The following is a 24219-nucleotide window of genomic DNA, read 5'->3' on the forward strand; positions in this document are numbered from 1 at the left end:
GGAGGAGTCGCCCCAGCGGGGCCAGACCGTACGGCGACATGGGCGCGCCGGGCACGTCCGTACCGCAAGATGGCTGCTCGGACAGGGACAGAGCCCGCCTCTGCCGCCTGGACAACTGCTCCCGGGTCCTCTAAGAGGAGGAAGCGCCACCCATGGCACGCAGTGTCCCGTCGGACAGCAGAGCGAGCCGTCGTCCCGCGACACGACCCCACGCCGCTCGCAGGGCGCCCGGGGCTCGCGTTGGCCCGGCCGTACGCCAAAATGGCGGCTCCCGCGTATTTCCGCTTGCGCGCCGTATCCTCTTTGCCGCCTGCCGCGCGCCCCGATTGGCCCCCGCGGCGTCCCGTCGCCGCGTCGCGCTGCGGGCCCGTCGGAGCGACGCCGCTTGGGTCAGTCGGCGGCCGGACTGGGAAGATGGACGCAGGTGAGGAGTTGCCGGGGGCCTGCCTTTCCGCAGGAGGTGCTCGCCTTATCATCGGCCTCCGCTGCTCGGGGCCGGGCTGCCGCGACTCGCTCCTGGGCACACCGGTGCGGGCCAGGCTGGGCCGGGGCGGCGGGCGCTGCGGGAGCGCGGGGCGGTGTTGGTGGGTGGTGGGCGGTGGGCGCGGGAGGGGGACGGCGGCGCTCTGCGCCGCGGAACCGGCTGTCGGTTGCCCTGGAGCTTCTGCTGCTTTTCTGGTCCCGCCCGGAGCGCTCTGGAGGTTGTGACTGCACAGGCCCTTGAGCCAGGTCGGCCGTGGAGAGCGGCGAAGCCTGCCGGGCGGGGAGTGGCGCGGCGGCGGACGGGGCGGCCGCGGTCCGGACCGGGAACGCCAGCGGCGGGCGAAAGCGTGGCCTTCCCGCAGCTGAGCGTGAAGGGATGGAAATTCTTTAACTTGTATGAAGTTATTGGTAGTTTGGAGGCGAGAAATATGACATATTCATCACAATATACGCATCTTTTTTGTTTTTGTTTTCAATTTAGTAACCAGTAGATCCTCCAAGCTGCTTTTCCGTGACGAGAAAGAGAAACAGTGAATTTGTGTCATCGGGTCTTAGTTTCTTGGGTTCATGAGAGAGAGTGAGTGTGTGTGTGTGTGTTGTGGAGTGTTGGTGTTTTTGCCTATTCTTTCGTGCTTCCGCTCCATTTTTGCTGGCAAGGTAGTTTTAAGTCAGTACCAAACCCATCGCTTGTCCAGTAGCCCTAGAAATATTTTTACACAGAAGTTTTAGCCCATTAATTCTTTTGGGAACTGATTTGCCTTTTATCAAGTATCCCCCGTCTGTAAAGAAAGATTTTCATCTGGTGTAATTCTGTCATTCTGAATGTCATTCTTTACTTATTATTGTTCTGGCAGCTACAACACGAATTTATTAAGATCTGAGTAGGAAAACTGTAATGTGTATTGCCAATATCTGTTTAAATGATTTGTAGCTGCTCCCCGCTTAAATGTGGTAGGTGGTTGGAGGAAACAGGAGCCCTGACTCCCTAAGGAGCATGTGTATCTTGTGAAGTTTGTTTTTTAGAATAACTGTCAGACACGGTTGTACTATTCGCAGCTGTGTGCTATTTGTTGTTTACTAGTTTCCAACTGTTGTATTATATCTTATTAGGTATTATTGTTTGTGATGCAGGATTTTTCTCAGCCACTTTGCCAGCCAGAGACCTCCAGCTGGCGAGGCCCCTGCCCAGGCCTTGCTTGAGTCCGGGCTCGCCGCAGGAGATGCCCTGTCTACTTGGCCCACCGGGTGGCACCTGGTTTGCACTCTGGCATGGATACCATGGCCGCCATGACTTCATGCTCAGCCCCTGGCGGGAGTGGGTGTGTGGGTGAGTGAGTGCTGGGTCCCGCCAGCTGTTTCAAGTGCAGACACCAGAGTGGGATCTGCAGAGCTTACAGCTAGACGTGTGGCAAGCAACTCCCACAGCAGACTCCAGCATCCAGACAAGGGGGCAGTGGATTCTGGTGTCCAGACAAGGGGAAGGTAGTGGCGCCCAAGCAGGGATGCTTGCAACCCTGAAGCCCAAGAGGGGGTGTTGCAAAGTGTCAACAGCCCTGTCACTCCCATTGCCCTGCTCCAGGCTATAGCTCTGGGGCTAGCTCCATCCCCCCAGCTGCTTCCTGTTGCTGTGGGCTGTCACGTAGGGCAACTGCCCTTTCCCAGCAGAGGGACAAGGGCCACAGTGTTACACCTTTCTTTGTACCCGCATTCATTGGGTCCTTAGTTCTTGTCCCACGTCCAAGAAGAATGAGATTACACCGACAATCGAAGAGTGAGGAGGGTGGAGAATAGTTTTATTGAGTGATGAAACAGCTCTCAGCAGAGAGGGGACTCAAGGGTGGTCTTCCACCCAAAGTCGGGTGGTCTCCCTTGGTGTGGCTGGGTCCAGGGCTTTTATGGGCTCAGAATGGGGAGTGTGTGCTGATTTGTTTGTGAGTATGCAAAAAAGGCTAAAACAAAGTCACCACTCAAAGATGGGCACAACAGTGTAATAAACCAATTAGAGAAGGGTAGGGATATATAAAATAGGTGAAGGGTGGGGATTAATTAGAGGAAAGCGCACCAAACAGGAAGAGAGGTTTGCAGTCCAGTCTGTGGATTTATCGGAGACTCGTTGCTTGGCTTTCAGGCTTTAAACTGTGGCTTGAAGGTTGGGTTTCACTGGTGACTCGCCCCTCTCTGCCTAGGATTTGTTTCCCCCCTGCCTCTGTCATTTCGATACCTTGACACTGGAGTATCATATGAGAGACTTGGTTAAGGTCAAAAACAGAGTTCAGGGTCGATCACATGACCTAAAATATGAAAATCATTATGTTCAAGTTAGGAGAACAGTTATGTTGTTACATGGTGATAGTTTATTTTTGTCTTTTATTTTCTCTTGACAACCATATTGACATGATGATACTTTAATAGGACACGGGATGCTGCTGCATGCGGAATCAGAGTAGGAAAGTCGCTTGCATTTAAAGGTCTCTGTTTATGCTGATAAAAACATTTATGATGTTTGTAGGATATCATGGGGAATTTTCCTTCTTACTTGATGCTGTATTTCCTTTCAGGGATGATTAATGATCTGCCCTCCTCTGATCTCTAGAATTCTTGAAGATTCTGCCTTCCTTGACCATGTGTAATACAGTTTCTGTTTGTTCTGATAGTCATTCATTCAATACACTGTTTATTACTGACTGTCAGGTATGTGTTAGGCATTGTTCTAGACGCTAGAACTAGAGAAGGAACAACATAGATGAAAACCGTTGCCCTGGGGTAACTAACGTTCTAGACATGAGACCAGCATTAGCAGCAAAGTGCGTGGCTCCTGGGGGACAGTGACTTGCACCGAGGATGAGGAGGATCAGAATTGTAGCCAGGATGGCCAGGAAGGGCCTCACTCTGAAGGTGAAGTTTTGACCAAGCTTTAAGCAGTGTAGGAGGAAGGGCAGGTAGGAAGAGCCTGGTGTGGCTAGGGTGCAGCGGGTGGTGGAGGGAAAAGCAGGAGCTGAGGATAAAGAGGTGACTTAGGTTCAGTAGCCAGGTCATAGTGAGGACTTCAGTGTTTATTCTGAATAGGATGGCAACCCTTCGGAAGGTTTTGTTCAAGAGGAGGAGTAACATGATAGACTGTTTAACAGGCTCGCTCTGGTATCTCTTTTGAGAATGTACTGCAGAGGGGCAAGGGCAGAGGCAAGGATTCCAGCTAAGAGACTGTTGAACAAGCTAGCAAGGAGATGCCAGTGGCTTACTTAGTTCACGGTGGATAAGAGGTTGACTTCTGCATGTGTTTTGGAGGTTGAGACAATAGAATTCGTTTATAGATTGGAAGTTGGGAGAGGGATGGGTAGAGAGGGAGGAGTTAAGATGTCCCCAAAGTGTATGACCTGAGCTAAGAAACTTGGATGGGGAAGACTTGGGGAGGTCCTGCCTGGTGGGAAGCTTTCTGTTGCGAGTTTGGATTTATGTGTGCTGAATGTGAGGCGCCTGTTAGACATCCTTGTAGCAGTGTCCAGTGGGCTTTTGGGTCTACAGGTTTGGAGCTAAAAGAATAAGCCTGGGCTGGAGGTAGACTGGAGGTCACATCAGATGAGGTTACCCAGGGTCTGAATGTGGGTGGGAAAGAAAAGAGGCCAAGGGCCTCTGCGGGTATGGGGAGGTCCAGGAGGTGGCAGGCAGACCACGGTGTGGCTGTGTTCTCCACCAGTTCCAGCACTGTCCCTAAAAGCACGCTCCCTATTCAGAGGACTGGCAGGTGCCAGCACTTAAATAGCCAGACTGCCATTCCTTGAGGACAGAGCTGATATCTTGTGCTTGCATCACTTGTGTCTGGCATGTGGTTGGTAATAAAAAAAAAAAAACTTGAATTAATGATAACCTACACATTCTCCTATTATAAAAACTTCCAGTGTGTAGAGTTTAACGTAAATCCTGTATGTTAGCGTGACGTGTAATGAATGCAGAGGCTGCTGCGGAGTGGGTTTGAATGTGCACGTTCTGCCCAGTGTGTGCACTGAAACTGTTTTCTAGTTTTCTGATGTAGCTAAATTTGGAGTTCTTTTTTCTCTTTCTGTATTTTCATTCAGGGCTGAACTACTAGCATTCTCATGTAAACTCTTGGGGATTTAAAAAAAAAGGAGTAATCGTATGCAAACTGTTATCTTAAAGCTAACAGTTTTCTAAAGGAAAATAAGAACCCTTTGTTGAATTTATAAAATATAAATCTTTTGGAAAATAACTTCTAAGTGTTTTAGGAAGATTTCTTCGAAATGAAGTGCTTTACAGCAAGCTCTTAAATTTACTTGTATGTTTTTTGTAGTTCTCCCTGTTTGAATGAAGTGTAATTGGTACTAAATGGAGAGAAGTTGGTTAAATTCATTGAGTCCAATTCCCGACATTTCTGCCTGTCAGATTAATAATATTAAGTCACATTTTTTTCTAATGGAATTACTATGTTATTAAAATGCCATCTGCTCTCTTCTGCTTGTAATCGCAGAAGTCCCAGGGAAGAGGTGTGGAAAATCATGTGTCTGGGATCCAGCTGATCAAATGGGAGAACTGCTTCTAAGGGGGACTCTTTCTTAAGGTGTACAGTACCTCTCCGTCTTTTTTTTTTTTTTCAGATGGAGTCTCACTGTCGCCCAGACTGGCTGGAGTGCTGTGGCTCTATCTTGGCTCACTGCAGCCTCTGCCTCTTGGGTTCAAGAGATTCTCCTGCCTCAGCCTCCCAAGTAGCTGGGATTACAGTTGTGTACCACCATGCCCGGCTAATTTTTTAAATATTTTTAGTAGAGATGGGGTTTCACCATGCTGGCCAGGCTGTTCTTGAACTTCTGACCTCAAGTGATCTGCCCACCTCGGCCTCCCAAAGTGCTGAGATTACAGGCGTGAGCCACCACACCCGGCCTACCTCTTCATCTTGTTCCTCCTGCGTGTCATCTTATTTTGATTTTTTGAGGCGGGGTCTCTCTTCATCGCCCAGACTGGAGTACGGTGTGGCAGCCGCAGCTCATTGCAGCCTTGGTCTCCTGGGCTCAAGTGATCTTGCCTCACATTCCTCAGTAGCTAAGACTACAGGTGTCCATGCTTAGCTAATTTTTTTTTTTTTTTTTTTTTTTTTTAAAGAGAGACAGGATCTCCCTGTGTTGTCCAGGCTGGTCTCAAACTCCTGGGCTTAAGTGATCCTCTCATCTTGGCCTCTTAACGTGCTGGGATTACAGGCATGAGCCACCGCACCTGACCTTGCATGTTATCTAATTTCAAATTAAAATCATTACCTGGGAGTCTGGAGATGGGGGTGTGTGTGTGTGTGTGTGTGTGTGTATGTATTTTTCTTCCTCTGTCGTCCAGGCTGGAGTGCGGTGGCATGATCTCGGCTCACTGCAACAGGGTTTTGCCATGTTGGCCAGGCTGGTCTTGAAGCCCTGACCTCAGGCAATCCACCCACCTCGACCTCCTAAAGTTCTGGGATTACAGGTGTGAGCCACTGCACCCGGCCAATGGGTATTTTTTTCGAAGCTTGACCCCTTTTCTGTCAGGGGCTACATGAATTACCTTATAAATCACATGACACGGCATGTGAAGATGGTGAAATTATGACGGGCTGTGAAATAAGGCAAGGGAACCTCTCCATGGAGAATCCCTGAGGCAGCTGGCCTCAGGCCTAAGTGGATCTCATTCATCTGAGAGTCAGTGAAGGAACCTGGCCAGGCGTGGTGGCTCACACTTGTAGTCCCAGCACTTTGGGAGACTGAGGTGGGTGGATCACTGGAGCCCAGGAGTTCGAGACCAGCCTGGTTAACATAGCGAAACCCCACCTCTACAAAAAAATACAAAAATTAGGCATGATGGTGCATGCCTGTAGTCCCAGCTACTCAGGAGGCTGAGGTGGGAGGATCCCTTGAGGCTGGGGGGGGAGGTTGCAGTGAGCTGAGATCACACCACTGCACTCCAGCTTGGGTGACAGAGCCAGACCCTGTGTCAAAAAAAAGAAGGAACGTTTGAGAATGGAATCATCGTGTTGGTCGATCTGCAAATGTTAGTGATTGTGAGCGTTAGTTTTGCACCCATTGTGGGTTCTCACCCCACTGGGAAAACTGGTGGCTGTGCCCCATTTCGTGGGTGAGGAGACTGATGCTGGAAGTAGTCCAGGCTTGTGTCTGTCCTGTAGCTATCGAGCAGGCTCTCAGACTCCAGAAGCAAACCTCAGTAGAAATCAGAAGTGTTGGCCAGGCGCGGAGGCTCACGCCTGTAATCCCAGCAGTTTGGGAGACTGAGGTAGGCTGATCATCTGAGATGAGGAGTTCGAGACCAGCCTGACCAACATGGCAGAAACCCCTCTCTACTAAAAATACAAAATTAGCCAGGCGTGAAGGCACATGCCTGTAATCCCAGCTACCTGGGAGGCTGAGGCAGGAGAAGTGCTTGAACCCGGGAGGCGAAGGTTGCAGTGAGCCAAGATTGCGCCATTGCACTCCAGCCTGGGTGATGAGAGCAAAACTCCATCTCAAAAAAAAAAAAAAAAAAAGAAATTAGAAGTGTTAATTCCAAAGAAGTTCTCCTTCCTCCATCATAAAGTAAGATCTGGAAGGTCAGGGAGCTCTCTGTACTGTTCCGGATGCCTCAGTCCATGGCTCCTTGTTGTGTCTTCCTCTTCAGCTGGAGCTGTGAGGGTGTCCAGGAGGAGTGAGTTCTGCCCGGAGGGCCTGCTTAGCGCATTCCCTCCTGTCCTCCATGAGAGGGACAACGTGGGCCCCCCCAGAGTACAGGGAAGCCGTCCTCATAACTGAAGGGATGCAAGTCTGAGTCTTCGTTGGCTCTGTTGTAGGAATTGCTGCAGGTCTCTCTGGTCCTTGGGGCCAGCCCGTGAAGCGGGGCGGCAGGCTCTCGCTCTCTAAATGCCGTCACTCTCTCGGAGGAAGGTGTGTTATGTTGGATTCAGCGTTAGTAGAGACTCACGTTTGGTTGGGTGTCTGTTGACCTTGTACTCTGCTGCACCTCTGCTTACATAATATGTCCATCCATGCCGGGTCTTGACTGCTCACCCGTTTCAGTGGTTTGAGAAGGCTGGCCTTGAGAGAGCGGTCGCTGCTCCTGTGTGGTTTAGAGCTCTTCCTGCACCTTGTCCGTCTCACAGTGAGGACATCAAGTCACAGGACGGTCACTTGCCTATAAGGCTGCGTGGCTGCTCAGTGGTGGGCTCAGACTTCTGACTCCACAGCTGGTGCTCTGCTGTCAGGAACGTGCTCCAGGTGTGACGTGCAGGCACTCCCCACTCGCAGCGTCCTCCACGGTACAGAGAGGAGGGCGCAGTGTGGTGGAAGAAGCAAGGGATCGTGTTTTCAGTGTGTCCGCAACTAGTCCTAGGGGAATGTGTGACTCACTCCCAACAGAGGGCAGGATTCTGGGGAGGGCTGGAGTGCATTTCTCCAGACGGAGGAGCAGCGCAGCTTGGGGCGCAGTGGTGTGGGAGCCCTCCTTAGGGACCCCATGGGTCATGTTCGCTGCGGCTGTGCTGTTCCTATTCACCACCAAACACTGTGACTGCTCCTTGGTTTTGCTCCCCTCGGGTTTCCTGTCTCCTTGATGGTTTATGCGGTGAGGAAGCTGAGGCCACACACTGGTAATTTTCCCAGTACAGCTGGAGGTGTGGTGGTGTATTTGAACTTAATGGAACACCTCTTATTCTCTTCACTCTGAAGTTGGCTTCCTTGCCTATAAAGTTTACTAATAAATCTAAGAAATACAACGACTTTGCATTTTACTGCTGCCGTGTTGAAAATCTCTCAACTTCACAGCTGCTCAGGCCTCGTTACTTTCAGAGGGAGCCTTTTCACTTTTCTTCCTTATCTACTTCTCTCATTCCTTTATCATTTATATTTTTAATATGGGAAACTAGACATCCTGTTTCTCAGTTTCCAGATTCTGATACTACAGACTGCTATTGATTCAACAATATGGTCCTTTTCCCAATGACATACACCACATTCTTCTGAAATACAGATGGTTTCCAAACTACCATGGTTTGACTTACAATTTTTTGGCTTTACGAGTGTGAAAGCAGTATGCATTCTATAGAAACCATACTTACGTTTTAAACTTTGATCTTTTCCTGGGCCAGCAATATGCCCCCAGGTACTCTGGAGATGCCAGAGAGCTCCTCGTCAGCCAGTGATGAGGGGGAATGACCCCTGCTCTACAGGGCACTGTGTGGCCAGGTGAGTTTGCCCAGTTGTAGGCTAAGGTACGTGTTCTGAGCACATTTAAGGCAGGCCAGGCCACGCTGTGATGTTAGGTAGGTTACATGTATTCAATTTTTTTTTTTTTTTTTGAGATAGAGTTTCACTCTGCCACCCGGGCTGGAATGCAGTGGCGCGATCTCAGCTCACTGCAGCTACACCTCCTGGGTTCAAGCGATTCTCCTGCCTCAGCCTCCTGAGTAGCTGGGACTATAGGCGCCCGCCACCACGCCCGGGTAATTTTTTGTGTTTTTAAAAGAGATGGGATTTCACCATGTTGACCAGGCTGGTCTGGAACTCCTGACCTCAGGTAATTCGTTGGCCTCCCAAAGTGCTGGGATTACAGGCGTGAGCCCCTGTGCCTGGCCTCAGTGCATTTTTGCCTTAAGTATTTTCAACTTACAATGGGTTTATTGGACATGATCCCATCCTGAGTTAAGGAACATCTGTAGTCTACAAAGAGATACTTGCCAAAGTGTTCATTTAGTTCTGCTGTACTTTAAATAAAAGATATGTGTATCTTTAGTTCAAAGCTGATGCCTTGGAACAGTCTCAAACATGAGAAGAATATTCCAACAGCAAGATGGAATCATTGTCCTGCAGCGTTGAAATTAGACCGGTGGTGTTTGCATCCTTTTTCCTTGAGAATAAATTTTCTGGATTTTAGTCTATATACTGAATAAAGCCTAGAGGTCAAAGAATAGCAGGGACTTCTGAAGATTCAGGAGTGGCTTTAGAGAGATAGCGGGGACATCATGATGGTTTTCAGCTCTTTAAAAAGATAGGTGTGGGTCAGGTGCGATGGCTCACACCTGTAATCCCAGCACTTTGGGAGGCCAAGGCGAATGCATCACTTGAGGTCAGGAGATCGAGACCAGCCTGGCCAACATGGTGAAACCCTGTCTCTACTAAAAATACAAAAATTAGCTGGGCATGGTGGCGGGTGTCTGTAATCCTAGCTACTCGGGAAGCTGAGGCGGGAGAATTGCTTGAACCTGGAAGATGGAGGCTGCTTGCAGCCAAGATCATGCCACTGCACTCCAGCCTGGGCAACAGAGTGAAACTCCATCACACACACACAAAAAAAGGCATGGACCTTAATTCATCTCAACTCAGTTTTTGTAATCATGTGCAGAAACAAGTAACCTTATATATATAAAAAGGTGGGAGAGAATGTAAACTTGGACTTTATTTATTCACAGTTACCAAGCAGTTTGGTTGATACTGTCTCTGAAAGCATGGACAAGTGAAATGTGTAAGAGCAGAGCTCTTGGGGGCCAGGTGTAGTGGCTCATGCCTGTAATCCCAGCACTTCAGGAGGCTGAGGCAGGTGGATTGCTTGAGCCTAGGAGTTTGAGAGCAGCTTGACAACATCATGAGACCCCATCTCTACAAAAAATACAAAAATTAGCTGAGTGTGGTGGCACATGCCTGTAGTCTCAGCTGCTCAGGAGACTGAGACTGGAGGATTGATTGAGCTTGGGAGTTTGAGGCTGCAGCAAGCTGTGATTGCACCACTGTACTGCAGCCCGGGTGACCACATGAGACACTGTCTCCGAAAAAAAAAAAAAAGAAAGGAAAAAAAAAGAGCAGAGCTCTTGGACAAAGCCCTGCTGTGGAAAGCTTGCTTCATCTGGCTCCAGCCACTCCACAACGCCTGTCTTCTTGCTCAGGAAGCCACAGCACTGCTCTAGGAAAAGGGCAGAGAGGGACGGGGTCTCCCACAGCTGAGAATCCTTTAAACGATGCCCGTAGGGCCCTCTGCTGTGGATTTGGTAGTTCTGCCTGCACTGAGGGAGATGCTTGCAGGTACTTCCAAACCCTGTGTTTGGGAATTAGCTGCGCAGACAATTCAGGCTTTTAGGTCTAATAAAATGTGTGTGCCTTTGACCCTGTGGTTCTGAGTCCTTGATGTTAATGACAGAGCTGACATTGGAGCCCTTCTGTCTGCCAGCCAGCACCTCATTGGAAGTGTTTCATGGAAACGTCACAGCCACATGCGGAGGCTGTCCTGTTATTATCCCATTTTATGGATGAGGGAACATTCACACCTAGAAGTTAAGTAAGTGGTCCAGGAAACTACAGTTTACCAGTACCCAAGCTGGGCTTTGAATTCTGACTGCCTCCTGCCTCTGTGCACAGCACAGAAGTACACACACGATGCTTTGTAGTATCAGCTTACGTGGAGATCTGTGTTTACGTAGAATGCTGAGGAAACCATGGGCATAGTATGATTTCACCTATGAACCTGTGCATAAAGACTTCTGGAAGGAGTCATTGCTGGGCCACGAGGCTTCACGTGATTTGTGTATTTTTGTAGTCTTCAGTATTGTTTTATAATTAGCGTGTCATTCATGTCGAAGTGTGGGGTTGTTATCAAATAGTAAATTTAGATGTGGGAGAAATTTATAAGTGATTGATTTTCAAAAGATTGCTGTGAAGTTGCTGGTGAAGGATGAGTGATCAGGCACCATCAGAGCTGGAGAGGCAGCAGATGAGAGTTGTGTGTTCCCGGTTGCCTGAAGAGCAGCTGGAGAGAGATGCCTCTGGTGCCAGCCCAGAATACGCGATGTGCATCTTGTCACGTGGGTGTTTGGGCTGGTGCCTTGCTGCTGGCTGGCGCCTTCTTTTCAGGAACATTGTGGGACATGGGTATCCTCAGCCACAGTTTTGTGGACAGGAAGACCCTGGGCCTCTCTGGTTTCTTTTTTTTTTTCTTCTTTTTGAGATGGAGTTTCACTCTTGTCACCCGGGCTGGAGTGCAATGGCGCAATCTCAGGTCACTGCAGCCTCCACCTCTGGATTCAAGTGATTCTCCCGTCTCAGCCTCCCAAGTAGCTGGGATTACAGGCGCCCGCCACCATGCCCGGCTAATTTTTGTACTTTTAGTAGAGACGGAGTTTCACCATACTGACCCAGGCTGGTCTCAAACTCCTGGCCTCAGGTGATCTGCCCACCTCGGCTTCCCGGAGTGCTGGGATTGCAGGCGTGAGCCACTGCGCCTGGCCTAGTTTCTTAACTGAAATAGAACAGAGTAAGGTGGCGTGCAGGGCTCATTAGCGCAGCGGATGAACACCGTGACTCTGCAGCCAGCCGCCTCCTTAGAAAGCGGGGTGTTGCCGGCCGGGCACGGTGGCTCTTGCCTGTCATCCCAGCACTTTGGGAGGCCGAGGCGGGCGGATCTATGGGTCAGAAGATCGAGACCGTCCTGGCTAACATGGTGAAACCCCGTCTCTACTAAAAATACAAAAAATTAGCCGGGCGTGGTGGCGGGTGCCTGTGGTTCCAGCTACTCGGGAGGGTGAGGCAGGAGAATGGCGTGAACCCTGGAGGCAGAGTTTGCAGTGAGCGGAGATCACTGATGCCACTGCACTCCAGCCTGGGTGACAGAGCAAGACTCCATCTCAAAAAAAAAAAAAAAAAAAAAGGCCGGGCGCGGTGGCTCAAGCCTGTAATCCCAGCACTTTTGGAGGCCGAGACGGGCGGATCACGAAGTCAGGAGATCGAGACCATCCTGGCTAACCCGGTGAAACCCCGTCTCTACTAAAAATATACAAAAAAAAAAAACTAGCCGGGCGAGGTGGCGGGCGCCTGTAGTCCCAGCTACTCGGGAGGCTGAGGCAGGAGAATGGCGTAAACCCGGGAGGCGGAGTTTGCAGTGAGCTGAGATCCGGCCATTGCACTCCAGCTTGGGCGACAGAGCGAGACTCCGTCTCAAAAAAAAAAAAAAAAAAAAAAGTGGGGTGTTGCCACATGGAAGTGGTGGCAGTGCTTTTCTGGTAGCATTGTTGGAATGAAAACAGGTTCAGTCCTTATTACTAGGCTCTTTGTACCCAGGTACCTCTGGGGACTTGGCAGAGAGTTCGACCTCTCAGTGTCCAGGGGTGGACTTCCTACCTGGGAGTAGCACCGCATTCTTCTCCAGCACCTGCTCCTAACCAGGAAATTGGGGTAGACCAGAACCCCTAGTCTTCCCAGCAGCTCAATGTTTCTTGCCCCAGAGCATGCGCCTTCATCACAGTGACTCTGAACATGCTGACAAGGTGCCATTTGGTAAACCTTAGGATGGCCATGAAAAATGACTCCTTGTTCTGTTTCTTCTGTGGCTTCCCTTGTGAGCAAAGATGAAGGGGGTGGTTTCATTTTATTTTTGTCCTTTACGTTTTAAACATGTTTTAAGTCTAAAGTAAGTGCTCAAATCGGGTGGCTTTTTATTTTATTTTTTTGCTTTCTCGCCCCTCAGGTTGGCCCCTAGCTTGGCCTCACCCTCATGTCAGCTGTTAGACACTGACTCAGTGGCTCAGAATATGAAAGGCTCAGGGAGTAGCATGCTGGCCCCACCTCCCTGTCCCCGTACCTTAGCGGAGCAGCTGCCCAGCAGGGCCTTCTGCACTTTCCCAAGAGTTTACTCCATCCATGGTGGGTGTCTTGGTAGGCCCGAGATACGAGAGGGTGTGCTGCTGTTGCAAGAATTTACGATTGTTCTCTTCAGCACAGAAGTGCTATAAATGGCTCTTTTGATCCTAGTTTATGAAATTATAAATGTCTGACAATTGTGCGTCTTTGGTTTCAACAGCCACTCTGACCTACGACACTCTCCGGTTTGCCGAGTATGAAGATTTTCCGGAGACCTCAGAGCCCGTTTGGATACTGGGTAGAAAATACAGCATTTTCACAGGTATCGGCCGTGCTGGAGCCCACCCTGGTCTGACCGCTTGGCCTGCAGAAGCATTTTGTGATCATTGTTCTCTGCTAACTCTGCCATAACATGTGACTTGCAAACTTAAGGCGTTGTGTGTGTGTGTGTTTTTTTTTCTTTTAAACAACCTCTAGAAAAGGACGAGATCTTGTCTGATGTGGCATCTAGACTTTGGTTTACATACAGGAAAAACTTTCCAGCCATTGGTAAGTACTCTGTTTTATTACAACACGGGACAAAATATACATGTTTTTAGGAAAGAGGAAAACTTACGCTTGTAGATTTGACTTCAATATGCTACGTACTTCATTTGAATCTTCACAGCAATCCTGGTTAAATGAATTGGCCGAGGCCTCCCTTGTAGTAGTGGCAGAGCTAGACTCCAAGGCTCCTGACTCCAGGCCAGTGTATTTTCAACTGCAAATCACAATTTATTCCTGGAGCTGGAAGTCAGTATCATGAGTCACGACCAACATTGTTTTAAATGTAGGACGGAATGGCATAGAAAACAGTGTGTGTCCGCCGTGGGCAGGCAGCATGTTGCTTCAGGGATTTTAGTTTTAGTTGCGTATTTGAATGTGTGTTCTGGGTCACAGCTCAGCAACGTGTTTCTTACTTAGGTCCAGAATGTTTGGAAGCCATTCTCTGTAGCCCTCGTCTTTTTTAGTATTTTCCACACTTACCTGTGGGGAGATTTGAAGGGCCAGGTGAATGTGACATGTTTTTATGTAACACTAAAGTACGTTCTGTTAAAAGCCATTCATCACTGTTGTATGCCCTGGAGCTGGAAGGAGATGGGGACTGGTTCTCAGCCTTGCTCTCACCAGCGGAGAACTGAGGCCGGAGGTGAGGGCTGGGCTGGCGTCACGCTTCCTCAGTGCCGGGTCAGGGTTTGGTCCCTCTTCTAGGGGTAGTTTCAATCTTTATCCTGAAGTGAGGTGGAAGTCAAATAGCCACAGTGGCTTGACACTGGAGAACACTGACGCATAGGGACATACGACAGTGTCTCCTTAGGCTGATATTTAATGACACCCCTTGTCAGATGTACCCTGGGAATATTGATATTTAATGATATATTTTAATGACACACCTTGTCAGATGTACCCTGGGAATATTGATATTTAATGATATATTTTAATGACATACCTTGTCAGATGTACCCTGGGAATATTGATATTTAATGATATATTTTAATGACACCCCTTGTCAGATGTGCCCTGGGAATATTGATATTTAATGATATATTTTAATGACACCCCTTGTCAGATGTGCCCTGGGAATATTGATATTTAATGATATATTTTAATGACACACCTTGTCAGATGTACCCTGGGAATATTGATATTTAATGATATATTTTAATGACACACCTTGTCAGATGTGCCCTGGGAATAGCTGCTCGTTCCACAAGGGCTTGTTTTGCAGCTGTGCTGAACCTGCTCTCTGGGCGGCCTTGGATGCAGGTTTGTCCCCAGCCTCCATCTCCTTCACAGCCACCCTGCTGCGTGCTGGGAAGGAGAACAGGACTGGAGCGAAGCCTTTCTGGTTTGGCAGAGGCCTTGTGGAGGAGGTAGAAGCTGGGGATGAACCCTGCAGATGAAGCAGCCCTATTGCAGTCCTGAAGGTCAAGTGTGGTGTGTTTCCTTCTTAGCCCCACAGAGATGATATTTTAAAATGATTAATTCATTTTTTTAATAGATGGAGTTTCGCCATGTTGCCCAGGCTGGACTTGAACTCCTGGGCTCAAGCAATTCTCCCTCAGCCTCCTGAGTGTCTGGGACTACAGGTGCACACCAGCACGCCTGGCTCTGAGATAAGTTTTTTTCAGCAGTGGAGCGAGGGTGATCATGGGCACTGCTGATTGGGTTGTCGGTGGGTGACAGCCACCACTACCCCAAGACACAGGGTTTATCGTCCTTGCCAGTGCGTGGAGAAGCTGCCGGAAGCCCAAAGGTGGGCACAGGGCGAACCTTGTGGTCTGACCCCTGAATCTCTGCTTCTCATCCTGGTGTGCAGCCACCGGCCAGCCTCTTGCCTGCCACACAGGTGGCCCTCTCTGTTGTCACTGCTGTGCAGTGGCATTCCACTGGACCCCTGCTATGGACTGGCAGTGTTTCCCACGTGCCTGTCACATGCCGCGCAGTTCCATGGTGCATGTTGTCCATCTTTCTGGGCCCCAGGGAGTGGCTGTGAGGGAAAGGCCCAGGCACCTGTGCTGGAAGGGCTGAGTTGCCGTGCTTGTGGCCCTTCCGGTGCTCTCGGCAGCACTGGTTGTCATCAAACCTTTGAATTTCTGCCTTTCTGGTAATTGGAAAATGACTTGTCTTGTTTAACTTTGCATTTTCTGGATAACTTATGGGGGTCAGTGTCTTCATATGTTTGTCAGACCTTCCTTTTGCTCCGTGACTGACTTGTTCATGTGTTTTGCCCATTTTGAGGAGGTTGTCGGGACATTTCACTCTCCAGTAAATGTGGCCCTTGGCGTTACTGAGTCCTAAGAGGTGTGTGTTGCCCCAAGTGGAGCTGATGGATGAGGGAGTCGGTGCCTGTGGTGTGGGACTGACCCGCTGCCTCCTGCCAGTGGGCTCGTGGCCTGTGGGGCCATCTGGCCATGAGCACTTCTCTCTGTCTGCCATGACAGGGGGGACAGGCCCCACCTCGGACACAGGCTGGGGCTGCATGCTGCGGTGTGGACAGATGATCTTTGCCCAAGCCCTGGTGTGCCGGCACCTAGGCCGAGGTGAGTCACAGCCCTGGGGAGGGCGCATGGCCCGGTGTTCTCAGGAAGCAAAGGGGACTGTGGGGTCAGGGCTTTTTAGAGCAGGTCACAGGTAAAATACAAAGTAGAAATTGAGGTTTTCTTGAATAATGAGCCACTTGTTTTTGTTGATTTAAAAAACTGACTTTAAAGAATGCTGATAAATCAGCCTGGGCAACATGGCAAGACCCCGTCTCTACAAAAAAGACAAAAATTAGCCAGGCGTGGTGGCTCCTGCCTGTAGTCCCAGCTACTCAGGAGACTGATACGGAGAATTGCTGGAACCCGGGAGATGGAGGCTGCAATGAGCTGAGATTGCGCCACTGCACTCCAGCCTCTGCAACAGAGTTAGACCCTATCTGGAAAAAAAAAAAAAAAATGAATGCTGATAAATGTTTTAAATTGCTGAAACTGTTTTCTGTACAGATTTGTTTTGATAACTTGGCATATATGTATTTGAAATCCTGGAGAACATGGGTTTTTACTTTTAAAAGATTCTGGTCGGGCATGGTGGCTCACGCCTGTAATCCCAACACTGTTTTTTGCCGAGACGGGTGACCTTGTGATCCAAGGTCAGGAGATCAAGACCATCCTGGCCAGCATGGTGAAACCCCGTCTCTACTAAAAATACAAAAATGAGCTAGGCGTGGTGGCACACGCCTATAGTCCCAGCTACTCGGGAGGCTGAGGCAGGAGAATCGCTTGAACCCGGGAGGCGGAGGTTACAGTGAGCCGAGATTGCACCGCTGCACTCCAGCCTGGGTGAGAGAGCGAGACTCTGTTTCCAAAAAAAAAAAAAGAAATTCTAAAAAAGGTTTGGATGCCATCTGTATCTTGAGTGTGAAAGTGAAAACTTGTTTCTTGTTTCTCATATTTACGGTAGAGCATACCTGTAATTTTTTTTCCAATAGATTGGAGGTGGACACAAAGGAAGAGGCAGTCAGACAGCTACTTCAGTGTCCTCAATGCGTTCATCGACAGGAAAGACAGTTACTACTCCATTCACCAGATAGGTGGGAGGCTGCAGATTGTGCCAGGCCCCCCCCGGGCTGTTTGGAGAGGGTGGAGTGGTCGGTGGAGTGGTCGGTTTCCCGTGAGAGATTTTCTGGTGTTGTGGGATGTGGAGCAGGAGGCTGTAAACCTGTAAACACTGCCTCTGACGGCCTGTGCACTGCTGTCACATCACCCCCGTGTAATCCCACGTCACCCCCGTCCCACCCCGGCCCAAACCCTGGGCCTTGCCCTTCCTGCTGTCCATGCGGCTTGCAGTGCCTGGTGCTCGGCACAGCCTGGGGAAATTGGCCTCACCCCATCAGTGAATGTGAATGCTCAGATTGGCGTGGGGTGAGTAAAGAGGAGCTGGCCTTTCTTGCAGGCAAGGCCGGCTTTTGAGCCTGTTTTCACTTACAGAAGGAAGTGGTCCCTTCATTCCCGGCTCCTCCCCTTTTCTAAGTTCATAGCGAAGGACAGTCCCCGAGACCTTGTTTGTCCCTTTATGCCTCCCCTAATCTTGTTGGGGCATGCTTCCATCTGAGGCTGGGTAGGGTGCTGTCCAGGCCTTCCTGTGTTGTCTCCTGGCACCACGTGCCACCAGAGGTCAGGGCTGGGGGCGCTGGGATGGTCGGGGCGGGTGTGTGTCGCTAATCTGGATCTGTTCCCTGCAGCGCAAATGGGAGTTGGCGAAGGCAAGTCCATAGGCCAGTGGTACGGGCCGAACACTGTCGCCCAGGTCCTCAAGTATGTACTGAACTTCCGTTGCCGGGCACGGGGCAGCAGGGATGTTCCCTGGGGGTTAAATTCTCCTTGAGTTTTTATGGCTACAGGAAATAAGGGGTCTCTAATTATTTACTTCAGGGCTCTCGGAAGGTTGCCCAGAGGTGACTATGCCAAGTGGTCTTGTGAATGGGAATTTATGTTTTCTAATAAAATGCACACCATAGTCCAGATCCTGGCTGGCAGATTGGACCCTTGTTCTTTGTCTGCTGCATGGATCCACCTGTAATGGTGGCTTCTGATGGGGTGGGCCGCTAAAGCTGGTGGGCAGCTGAAGCTGGTCTGCAGCCATCTGTGCAGGTGCCAGGCCCTTCCACCTCTGCGGGCTTGTTGGAGGCTGCCCTCTGCGGGCCTTGCCACCTGCCTTTCTCACGTTACCCGGAGACTCCCTGCAGCCTCGGAGACTCCCTGTAGCCTCGCTCGCCTTCCCATGCACATCAGCGTCTGAAAGTGCGCTCTGCACCTGCTCCGAACCTGCTTCCTCTCGTGCCTCACTTGGCCCCATTGCATGCTTCCCTCTGCGGCTTCCCCACTACCGCCCCCCCAGATTCCTCTGAGAGGACCCTCCTGGCAGTTCCAGAAACTTGCCTGTGGTTTCAGTTTTGTGTCCACTCTTCATTCCTCTTGATCCATCCGGGGTCATTTGGTCTGATTCCAGGTGTCCCGGCATCCCAGCATTTTTGGGGAGGCTCTGGCCAGTTCCCCCAGGACCTGCCCCCTCAGGGTCTCCTCCCTACTGGTCCAAGGGCCAGCGTCTCCCCAGCCTGTCTTCAGCCGTGGCTCGCTTGAAGCCTCTCGTTCTGCATCTGCCTGTTCTGTATCCCACTCGAGGTCCTCAGGCACCCCACGTTCCACGTTCCTGAAATGGCCCTGTCTCCCCTCACCCACAGCTCGCTCCTCAGCACGGCAGTCACTGCCTCCACCCAGCTTTTCTGTCAGGTTCCTTGGGGTCCTGCACAAGTCCATCTCTCCCACATCCCACGTCACCCCCGTCCCACGTCACCAGTCTGCTCCTCCGTCTCCTGGGCCCGCCCTGTTTTGGCGTGGCACCTGCTAAGTCCCCACTGCGTGCCCTTCAGAGTCCTCTGTCCAGCAGCTCCCCAGGCCCCACCATACCCCCGCTCACACTTCCTCTTGCTGCTGCCTGGAGTGGCCCCATCAAGTCAGTGCTGTTTATCTGGAACACCAGGCCACTCACCGTGCTCGCTGTCTCTCCTGGTCCCGTGCCCGCTCCCCACCAGCCCCCGCCCCGTTGCTGGATGATCCTCCCCAACCTGCAAGTGCTGCTGCACCCAAGCACACAGATGGCTTCCACAGTTACACCTGCAAGGCTGATTTGTCCCTGGACTCCAGGCTCAGGTCCAGCTGCTTATTCTGCATTTCCACCTGGGTGTCTGTGGTGCATGGTGACCTGACAGCCAGAGCTCGTGCTGGCCCCAGCCTGCTTCTCCCACAGTGGTCCTTCAGGTGTTCAAACCAAAATCTGGGATTGTGCTAGATCCCTCTTTCTTTTTTTTTTTTTGAGACAGAGTCTTGCTCTGTCGCCCAGGCTGGAGTGCAGTGGCACGATCTCGGCTCACTGCAAGCTCCGCCTCCCGGGTTCACACCATTCTCCTGCCTCAGCCTCCTGAGTAGCTGGGACTACAGGCGCCGGCCACCACGCCCGGCTAATTTTTTTGTATTTTTAATAGAGACGGGGTTTCACTGTGGTCTCGATCTCCTGACCTCATGATCCACCCACCTCGGCCTCCCAAAGTGCTGGGATTACAGGCGTGAGCCACCGCGCCCAGCCTCTAGACCCCTCTTTCTTTTTGAGATGGAGTCTCGCTCTGTTGCCAGGCTGGAGTGCAGTGGCGTGATCTCAGCTCACTGCAACCTCTGCCTCCTGGGTTCAAGTGATTCTCCTGCTTCAGCATCCCGAAGTACTGGGATTACAGGCGTGAGCCACCGCACCTGGCCAGGACTCCTCTTTCTTTTTTCTTTTTTTTTTTTTCCGAGACAGAGGATAGCTCTGTAGCCCAGGCTGGAGTGCAGTGGCGCGATCTTGGACTCACTGCTACCTCTGCCTCCTGGGTCCCGGTTCAGGCAGTTCTCCTGCCTTAGCCTCCCAAGTAGCTGGAATTACAGGCATGCGCCACAATGCCCAGCTAATTTTTGTATTTTTAGTAGAGATGGGATTTCACCATGTTACAGGGTGGTCTTGAACTCCTGACCTTGTGGTCCACCTGCCTCGTCCTCCCAGAGTGCTGGGATTACAGGCGTGAGTCCCCAAACCCGGCCAGTTCCTCTTTCTTTCAATGGGCCCATTCAGAATATGTCCAGACTCTGACCAGTGTTCATCCTTTAACTCCCTGTGCTGGTCCAAGCCCCATCTTCTTCTTGTTGATCTTCCTTCTCTCTTTGTCATCCTAGAGTCTCTTTAGCAAATAACAGCAGAGTCATCTGCATCAAACACATTGGCCACTGCTCTGCCCTGAACCGCCCTGGCACTTCGCTGCTGACTCAGGCGGGGTGCTCTACCCCACCTCCCTGGCATGACATCTTGTGCTCCTGGGACACACCAGCCTCAGGGCCTTTGCACGTGTGGTCCCTAACACTTGGACCCTGTTCCCCCCACACCTGCCTGGGTTGCGCCCCATGTCTGCGCAGGTACCCTTTGGCACCCGGGGTAGCTACGTTAGCGCCACTCCCCGTTCCTGCGTTACTGTTCTCTGCAGTGCTGACCACCGGCCCACGTGGCTGCTGCTTCCTTGTTTGCCCTTCACCAGGTCAGCTTTGCCAATGCCGCTGTGTCGCTTGTGTGTGGATGCATCTTCAGCGCTGCAGCTGGGCCGGAGGTGGGAGGAGGAAGTGGTGTGGGGGTGGGGCGGGGAAGCAAGCTGTCCTCCCATCTTCTGCACTGCAGCTGGGCTGGAGCTGGGAGGACGGAGGTGGTGGAGTCGGGGGTGGGGGTCAGACTGCCCTCCCAGTGTCCCCTTTGGGCTTGAGCATTGGGAGGGCCTGTGTGGCCATCCCAGTCCCGTGCTCCACCCCACCTAACTCCCCTCCACAGTTTTGCATTCTGCTCCCAGGAGCACCAGGTCCTTGCTGCCTTGGGGCGTTTTCTGTTGTTTTACCTTTTGTTGAGGTCCTCTGACCCCACCTCCACCAGACCTGAGAGGAGATCAGAGTCCTGTTAGACTTTTGGCTGCAGAATCCGCTCTTCCCGCGGTCACGGTTCCTCCTCACTGGTGTGCACAGTCATGCTCACCACTAAGCTGCAGGTTTCTCTGCAAGGACTCAGATTCCTTGGTTGTCAGCTCGGCGTGTTTGGTGGAGGGGAGAGTAGAGCAGAGCGTGAAGGTGCTGGGAGGCCTGCCTCAAAGTTGGCAAAACCCACAGTGTCTCAGAGCTGGGTTCATGTTCTAGTTCTTGCCTCTGTGCCAGTGAGACCAGGAAACCAGGCTGCTCAAAACCCTCTTGCGTGTGCTCTCTGTGGAGACTGGGGCAAGGGCAGGCCCCCTGGGCCTCAGGCAAGAAGAAGCAGATTTACTCTGGGCTTTCTTCCTGTCTGTGGCATTGGCTATGCCCCGGACTTTAGGAACCTTGGCCCTTCTCGTCCAAGAAGCACCTCTAACGCGAATACTCCTTCCCATAGCTCTCGCTGCAAAGATGAGATGTCTTTGAATTGTACAAAAGCTTACGGTCATTCTCCTGCTCTCTGTAGGAAGCTTGCTGTCTTCGACACGTGGAGCTCCTTGGCAGTCCACATAGCAATGGACAACACCGTTGTGATGGAGGAAATCAGTAAGTGGCTCAGGGTTTCTGTGGACAAGAAAGTTGAAATTATGGGCAGCACGCGCACTTCCTCGCCTGAGTCTCCACAGGAGCCTCGGCGAGTGTTGTCAGTCGCCCCGTGCCGTGCCGGAGCTCCGTGGGGCCTGCATGCCAAGCCAGATGCACGGTGGACCCGCTGTCCTCTCCCAGTGGTCATACCAAGAGAGGAGCGCCCAGGCTCTCTGGAGGCCGAGACTGGGTATCTCACGTCATGTTTTGTGTCTTGGTTACAAATCATTTGTGAACGTGTGCTGTACTTAGGCGCCCTCGTGTGGGAATTCTGGTGAAGTTCTTTGGCGTGCCTTGATGTGCCACAGATGCAGCAGCCCTCTAGCTGTACCATCTCGAGTAAAGGCGTGTTGTGAAGGCAGAGCTCTTTTCAGCTTTCTGGAAGAAAGGTCTGCTGCAACCCTGAAGAAATCTAGGCGTGGCAGCGTTTACCTCTAGGAGGAAAACTGTGGCTCAGTTTTAACAAATGGGCTCACTGAGTGAGTTCCAAATTCATGTTTCACCTTCCATGATGTAGCCAAGCTGAGAACTCTTAAAAATGCCTCACCACCTTCTTTTACTCAGGGCCACCTTTTTCCCAAGGAACTTCTCAAAACGCCCTCAATTCCAATTTTATTGAAGTTCTACAGGTACACTATTGCCTTGAATCCAGTTTTCCTTAAGAAAGAGCTCATTTAGGCTGGGCGCGGTGGCTCATGCCTGTAATCCCAGCACCTTGGGAGGCCGAGGTGGATGGATCATGAGGTCAGGAGTTCGAGACCAACCTGGCCAACATGGCAAAACCCCGTCTCTACTAAAAATACAAAAACTAGCCGGGCATGGTGGTACGCACCTATAGTCCCAGCTGCTCAGGAAGCTGAGGCAGAAGAATCGCTTGAACCTGGGAGGCGGAGGTTGCAGTGAGCCTTGATCACGCCACTGCACTCCAGCCTGGCGACAGAGCAAGACTCCATCTCAAAAAGAAGAGAAAGACCTCATTCAGAGTCACAGCCCTAACTGCACACAGATTCACAGTGGGAGTGGGTCCTGCCCTGTGACTGGGTGTGCCAGGTCACCGCACAGGTGTGTGCTGGGTCACAGACGCACCCCTTCCCTGCCTCTCTGTTTGGTGCAGTGTGCCGCATGTCACTGTCCGTCTTCACTGAATGTGCAGTGTGCCGCCTGTCACTGCCCATCTTTTGGATGCTTGATGGTCCTACCTTTGGCCAGTGGCCACCTCAGTCTGGCGGTGTCTTTTGCTGTGTTGTGGCGTTTTTCTGGGTTAAGCAGATGCTGCAGGTGCCTCTGAATGTTCCCTGCCTAGCCCTGGAATCAGTCTGGCTCCTCTGAGTGGGGAGTGGTGCTGAGAAACCTCAGTCCAGGCGCCGGGCATGCTCCGTGCTCCTGGAGTGTCTTCTCCCATCACTTTACCCTCCAGTTGATGAGTCCTCCGGACTCACGGGTGTGTGTAGGTGGAAGGGGTGGGAGCAAGGAAAGAGGTTGCTGAGGAGGCCCGGAGGGAGTGGATTCCGCCTGTGCTGGCACTAGCCAGGCTGGTGGACTGGGTGGGTACAGGCTGGTGGGAGGGTACGGGCTGCGCGGGTGCGGGCTGGTGGGCTGCGCGGGTACGGGCTGGCGGGCTGCGGGCACTTTTATTTCTGTGATTTTCCTCTGAAGTGCACATGGCTTTTTCTTGTACTGTTTTGCGTGTGTTTATTTCACAATAAAACGAATTAAGTATGCATAGAAAATACGTCTTTTTTCTCTTGGTGGCAAGATTATGAAAAAATTTTCATGTGCTTTTCTATATTTTCCAAGTTTGAATTTCAGTGTAAGTACCTGGCTTTGTAATGCCCTTTTTCTGTTATACGATCATAATTTGCTTGCTTGCTTATGGGAGCAGTTTTGTGCAGCTGTGCTTGGTTAGTGAAAGCATGTCTCCCTTTCTAGGAAGGTTGTGCAGGACCAGCGTTCCCTGTGCAGGAGCCACTGCGTTTCCTGCAGATTCCGACCGGCACTGCAACGGATTCCCTGCCGGGGCTGAGGTCACCAACAGGCCGTCGCCATGGAGACCCCTGGTGCTTCTCATTCCCCTGCGCCTGGGGCTCACAGACATCAACGAGGCCTACGTGGAGACGCTGAAGGTGGGTCCTGCCGTGCGGCGCTTGCCCTGGGTCCCCGTCCCCTTCTCCCAGTTTTTTTTTTTTTTTTTTTTTTTTGAGACAGAGTCTCTCTCTGTCGCCCAGGCTGGAGTGCAGTGGCCGGATCTCAGCTCACTGCAAGCTCCGCCTCCCGGGTTCACGCCATTCTCCTGCCTCAGCCTCCCGAGTAGCTGGGACTACAGGCGCCTGCCACCTTGCCTGGCTAGTTTTTTGTATTTTTTTTAGTAGAGACAGGGTTTCACCGTGTTAGCCAGGATGGTCTCGATCTCCTGACCTCGTGATCCGCCCGTCTCGGCCTCCCAAAGTGCTGGGATT

At 51.3% G+C, this 24219-nt stretch overlaps 1 protein-coding gene across 2 annotated transcripts in view; it reads left to right on the plus strand.

Moving 5' to 3' along the window:
- The first annotated feature begins 21 nt into the window (after window positions 1-21).
- Window positions 22-24219, plus strand: part of ATG4B (autophagy related 4B cysteine peptidase) — a 29872-nt gene continuing 5674 nt past the window's right edge. Inside the window, exons 1-8 of one of the 2 annotated variants that reach the window (XM_038001259.2) lie at window positions 27-424; window positions 13285-13386; window positions 13542-13613; window positions 16049-16147; window positions 17077-17178; window positions 17830-17902; window positions 21645-21724; window positions 23693-23886. In XM_038001259.2, coding sequence (XP_037857187.1) covers window positions 70-424; window positions 13285-13386; window positions 13542-13613; window positions 16049-16147; window positions 17077-17178; window positions 17830-17902; window positions 21645-21724; window positions 23693-23886 — 1077 coding nt within the window. In that variant the 5' untranslated portion in view covers window positions 27-69. Of the gene's footprint in view, window positions 425-13284; window positions 13387-13541; window positions 13614-16048; window positions 16148-17076; window positions 17179-17829; window positions 17903-21644; window positions 21725-23692; window positions 23887-24219 lie in introns of both variants that reach the window. The other variant, XM_007967002.3, reaches the window with a different exon arrangement.

The sequence above is a fragment of the Chlorocebus sabaeus genome, chromosome 10, assembly GCF_047675955.1.
Source record: "Chlorocebus sabaeus isolate Y175 chromosome 10, mChlSab1.0.hap1, whole genome shotgun sequence".
Classification (NCBI taxonomy): Eukaryota; Metazoa; Chordata; class Mammalia; order Primates; family Cercopithecidae; genus Chlorocebus; species Chlorocebus sabaeus.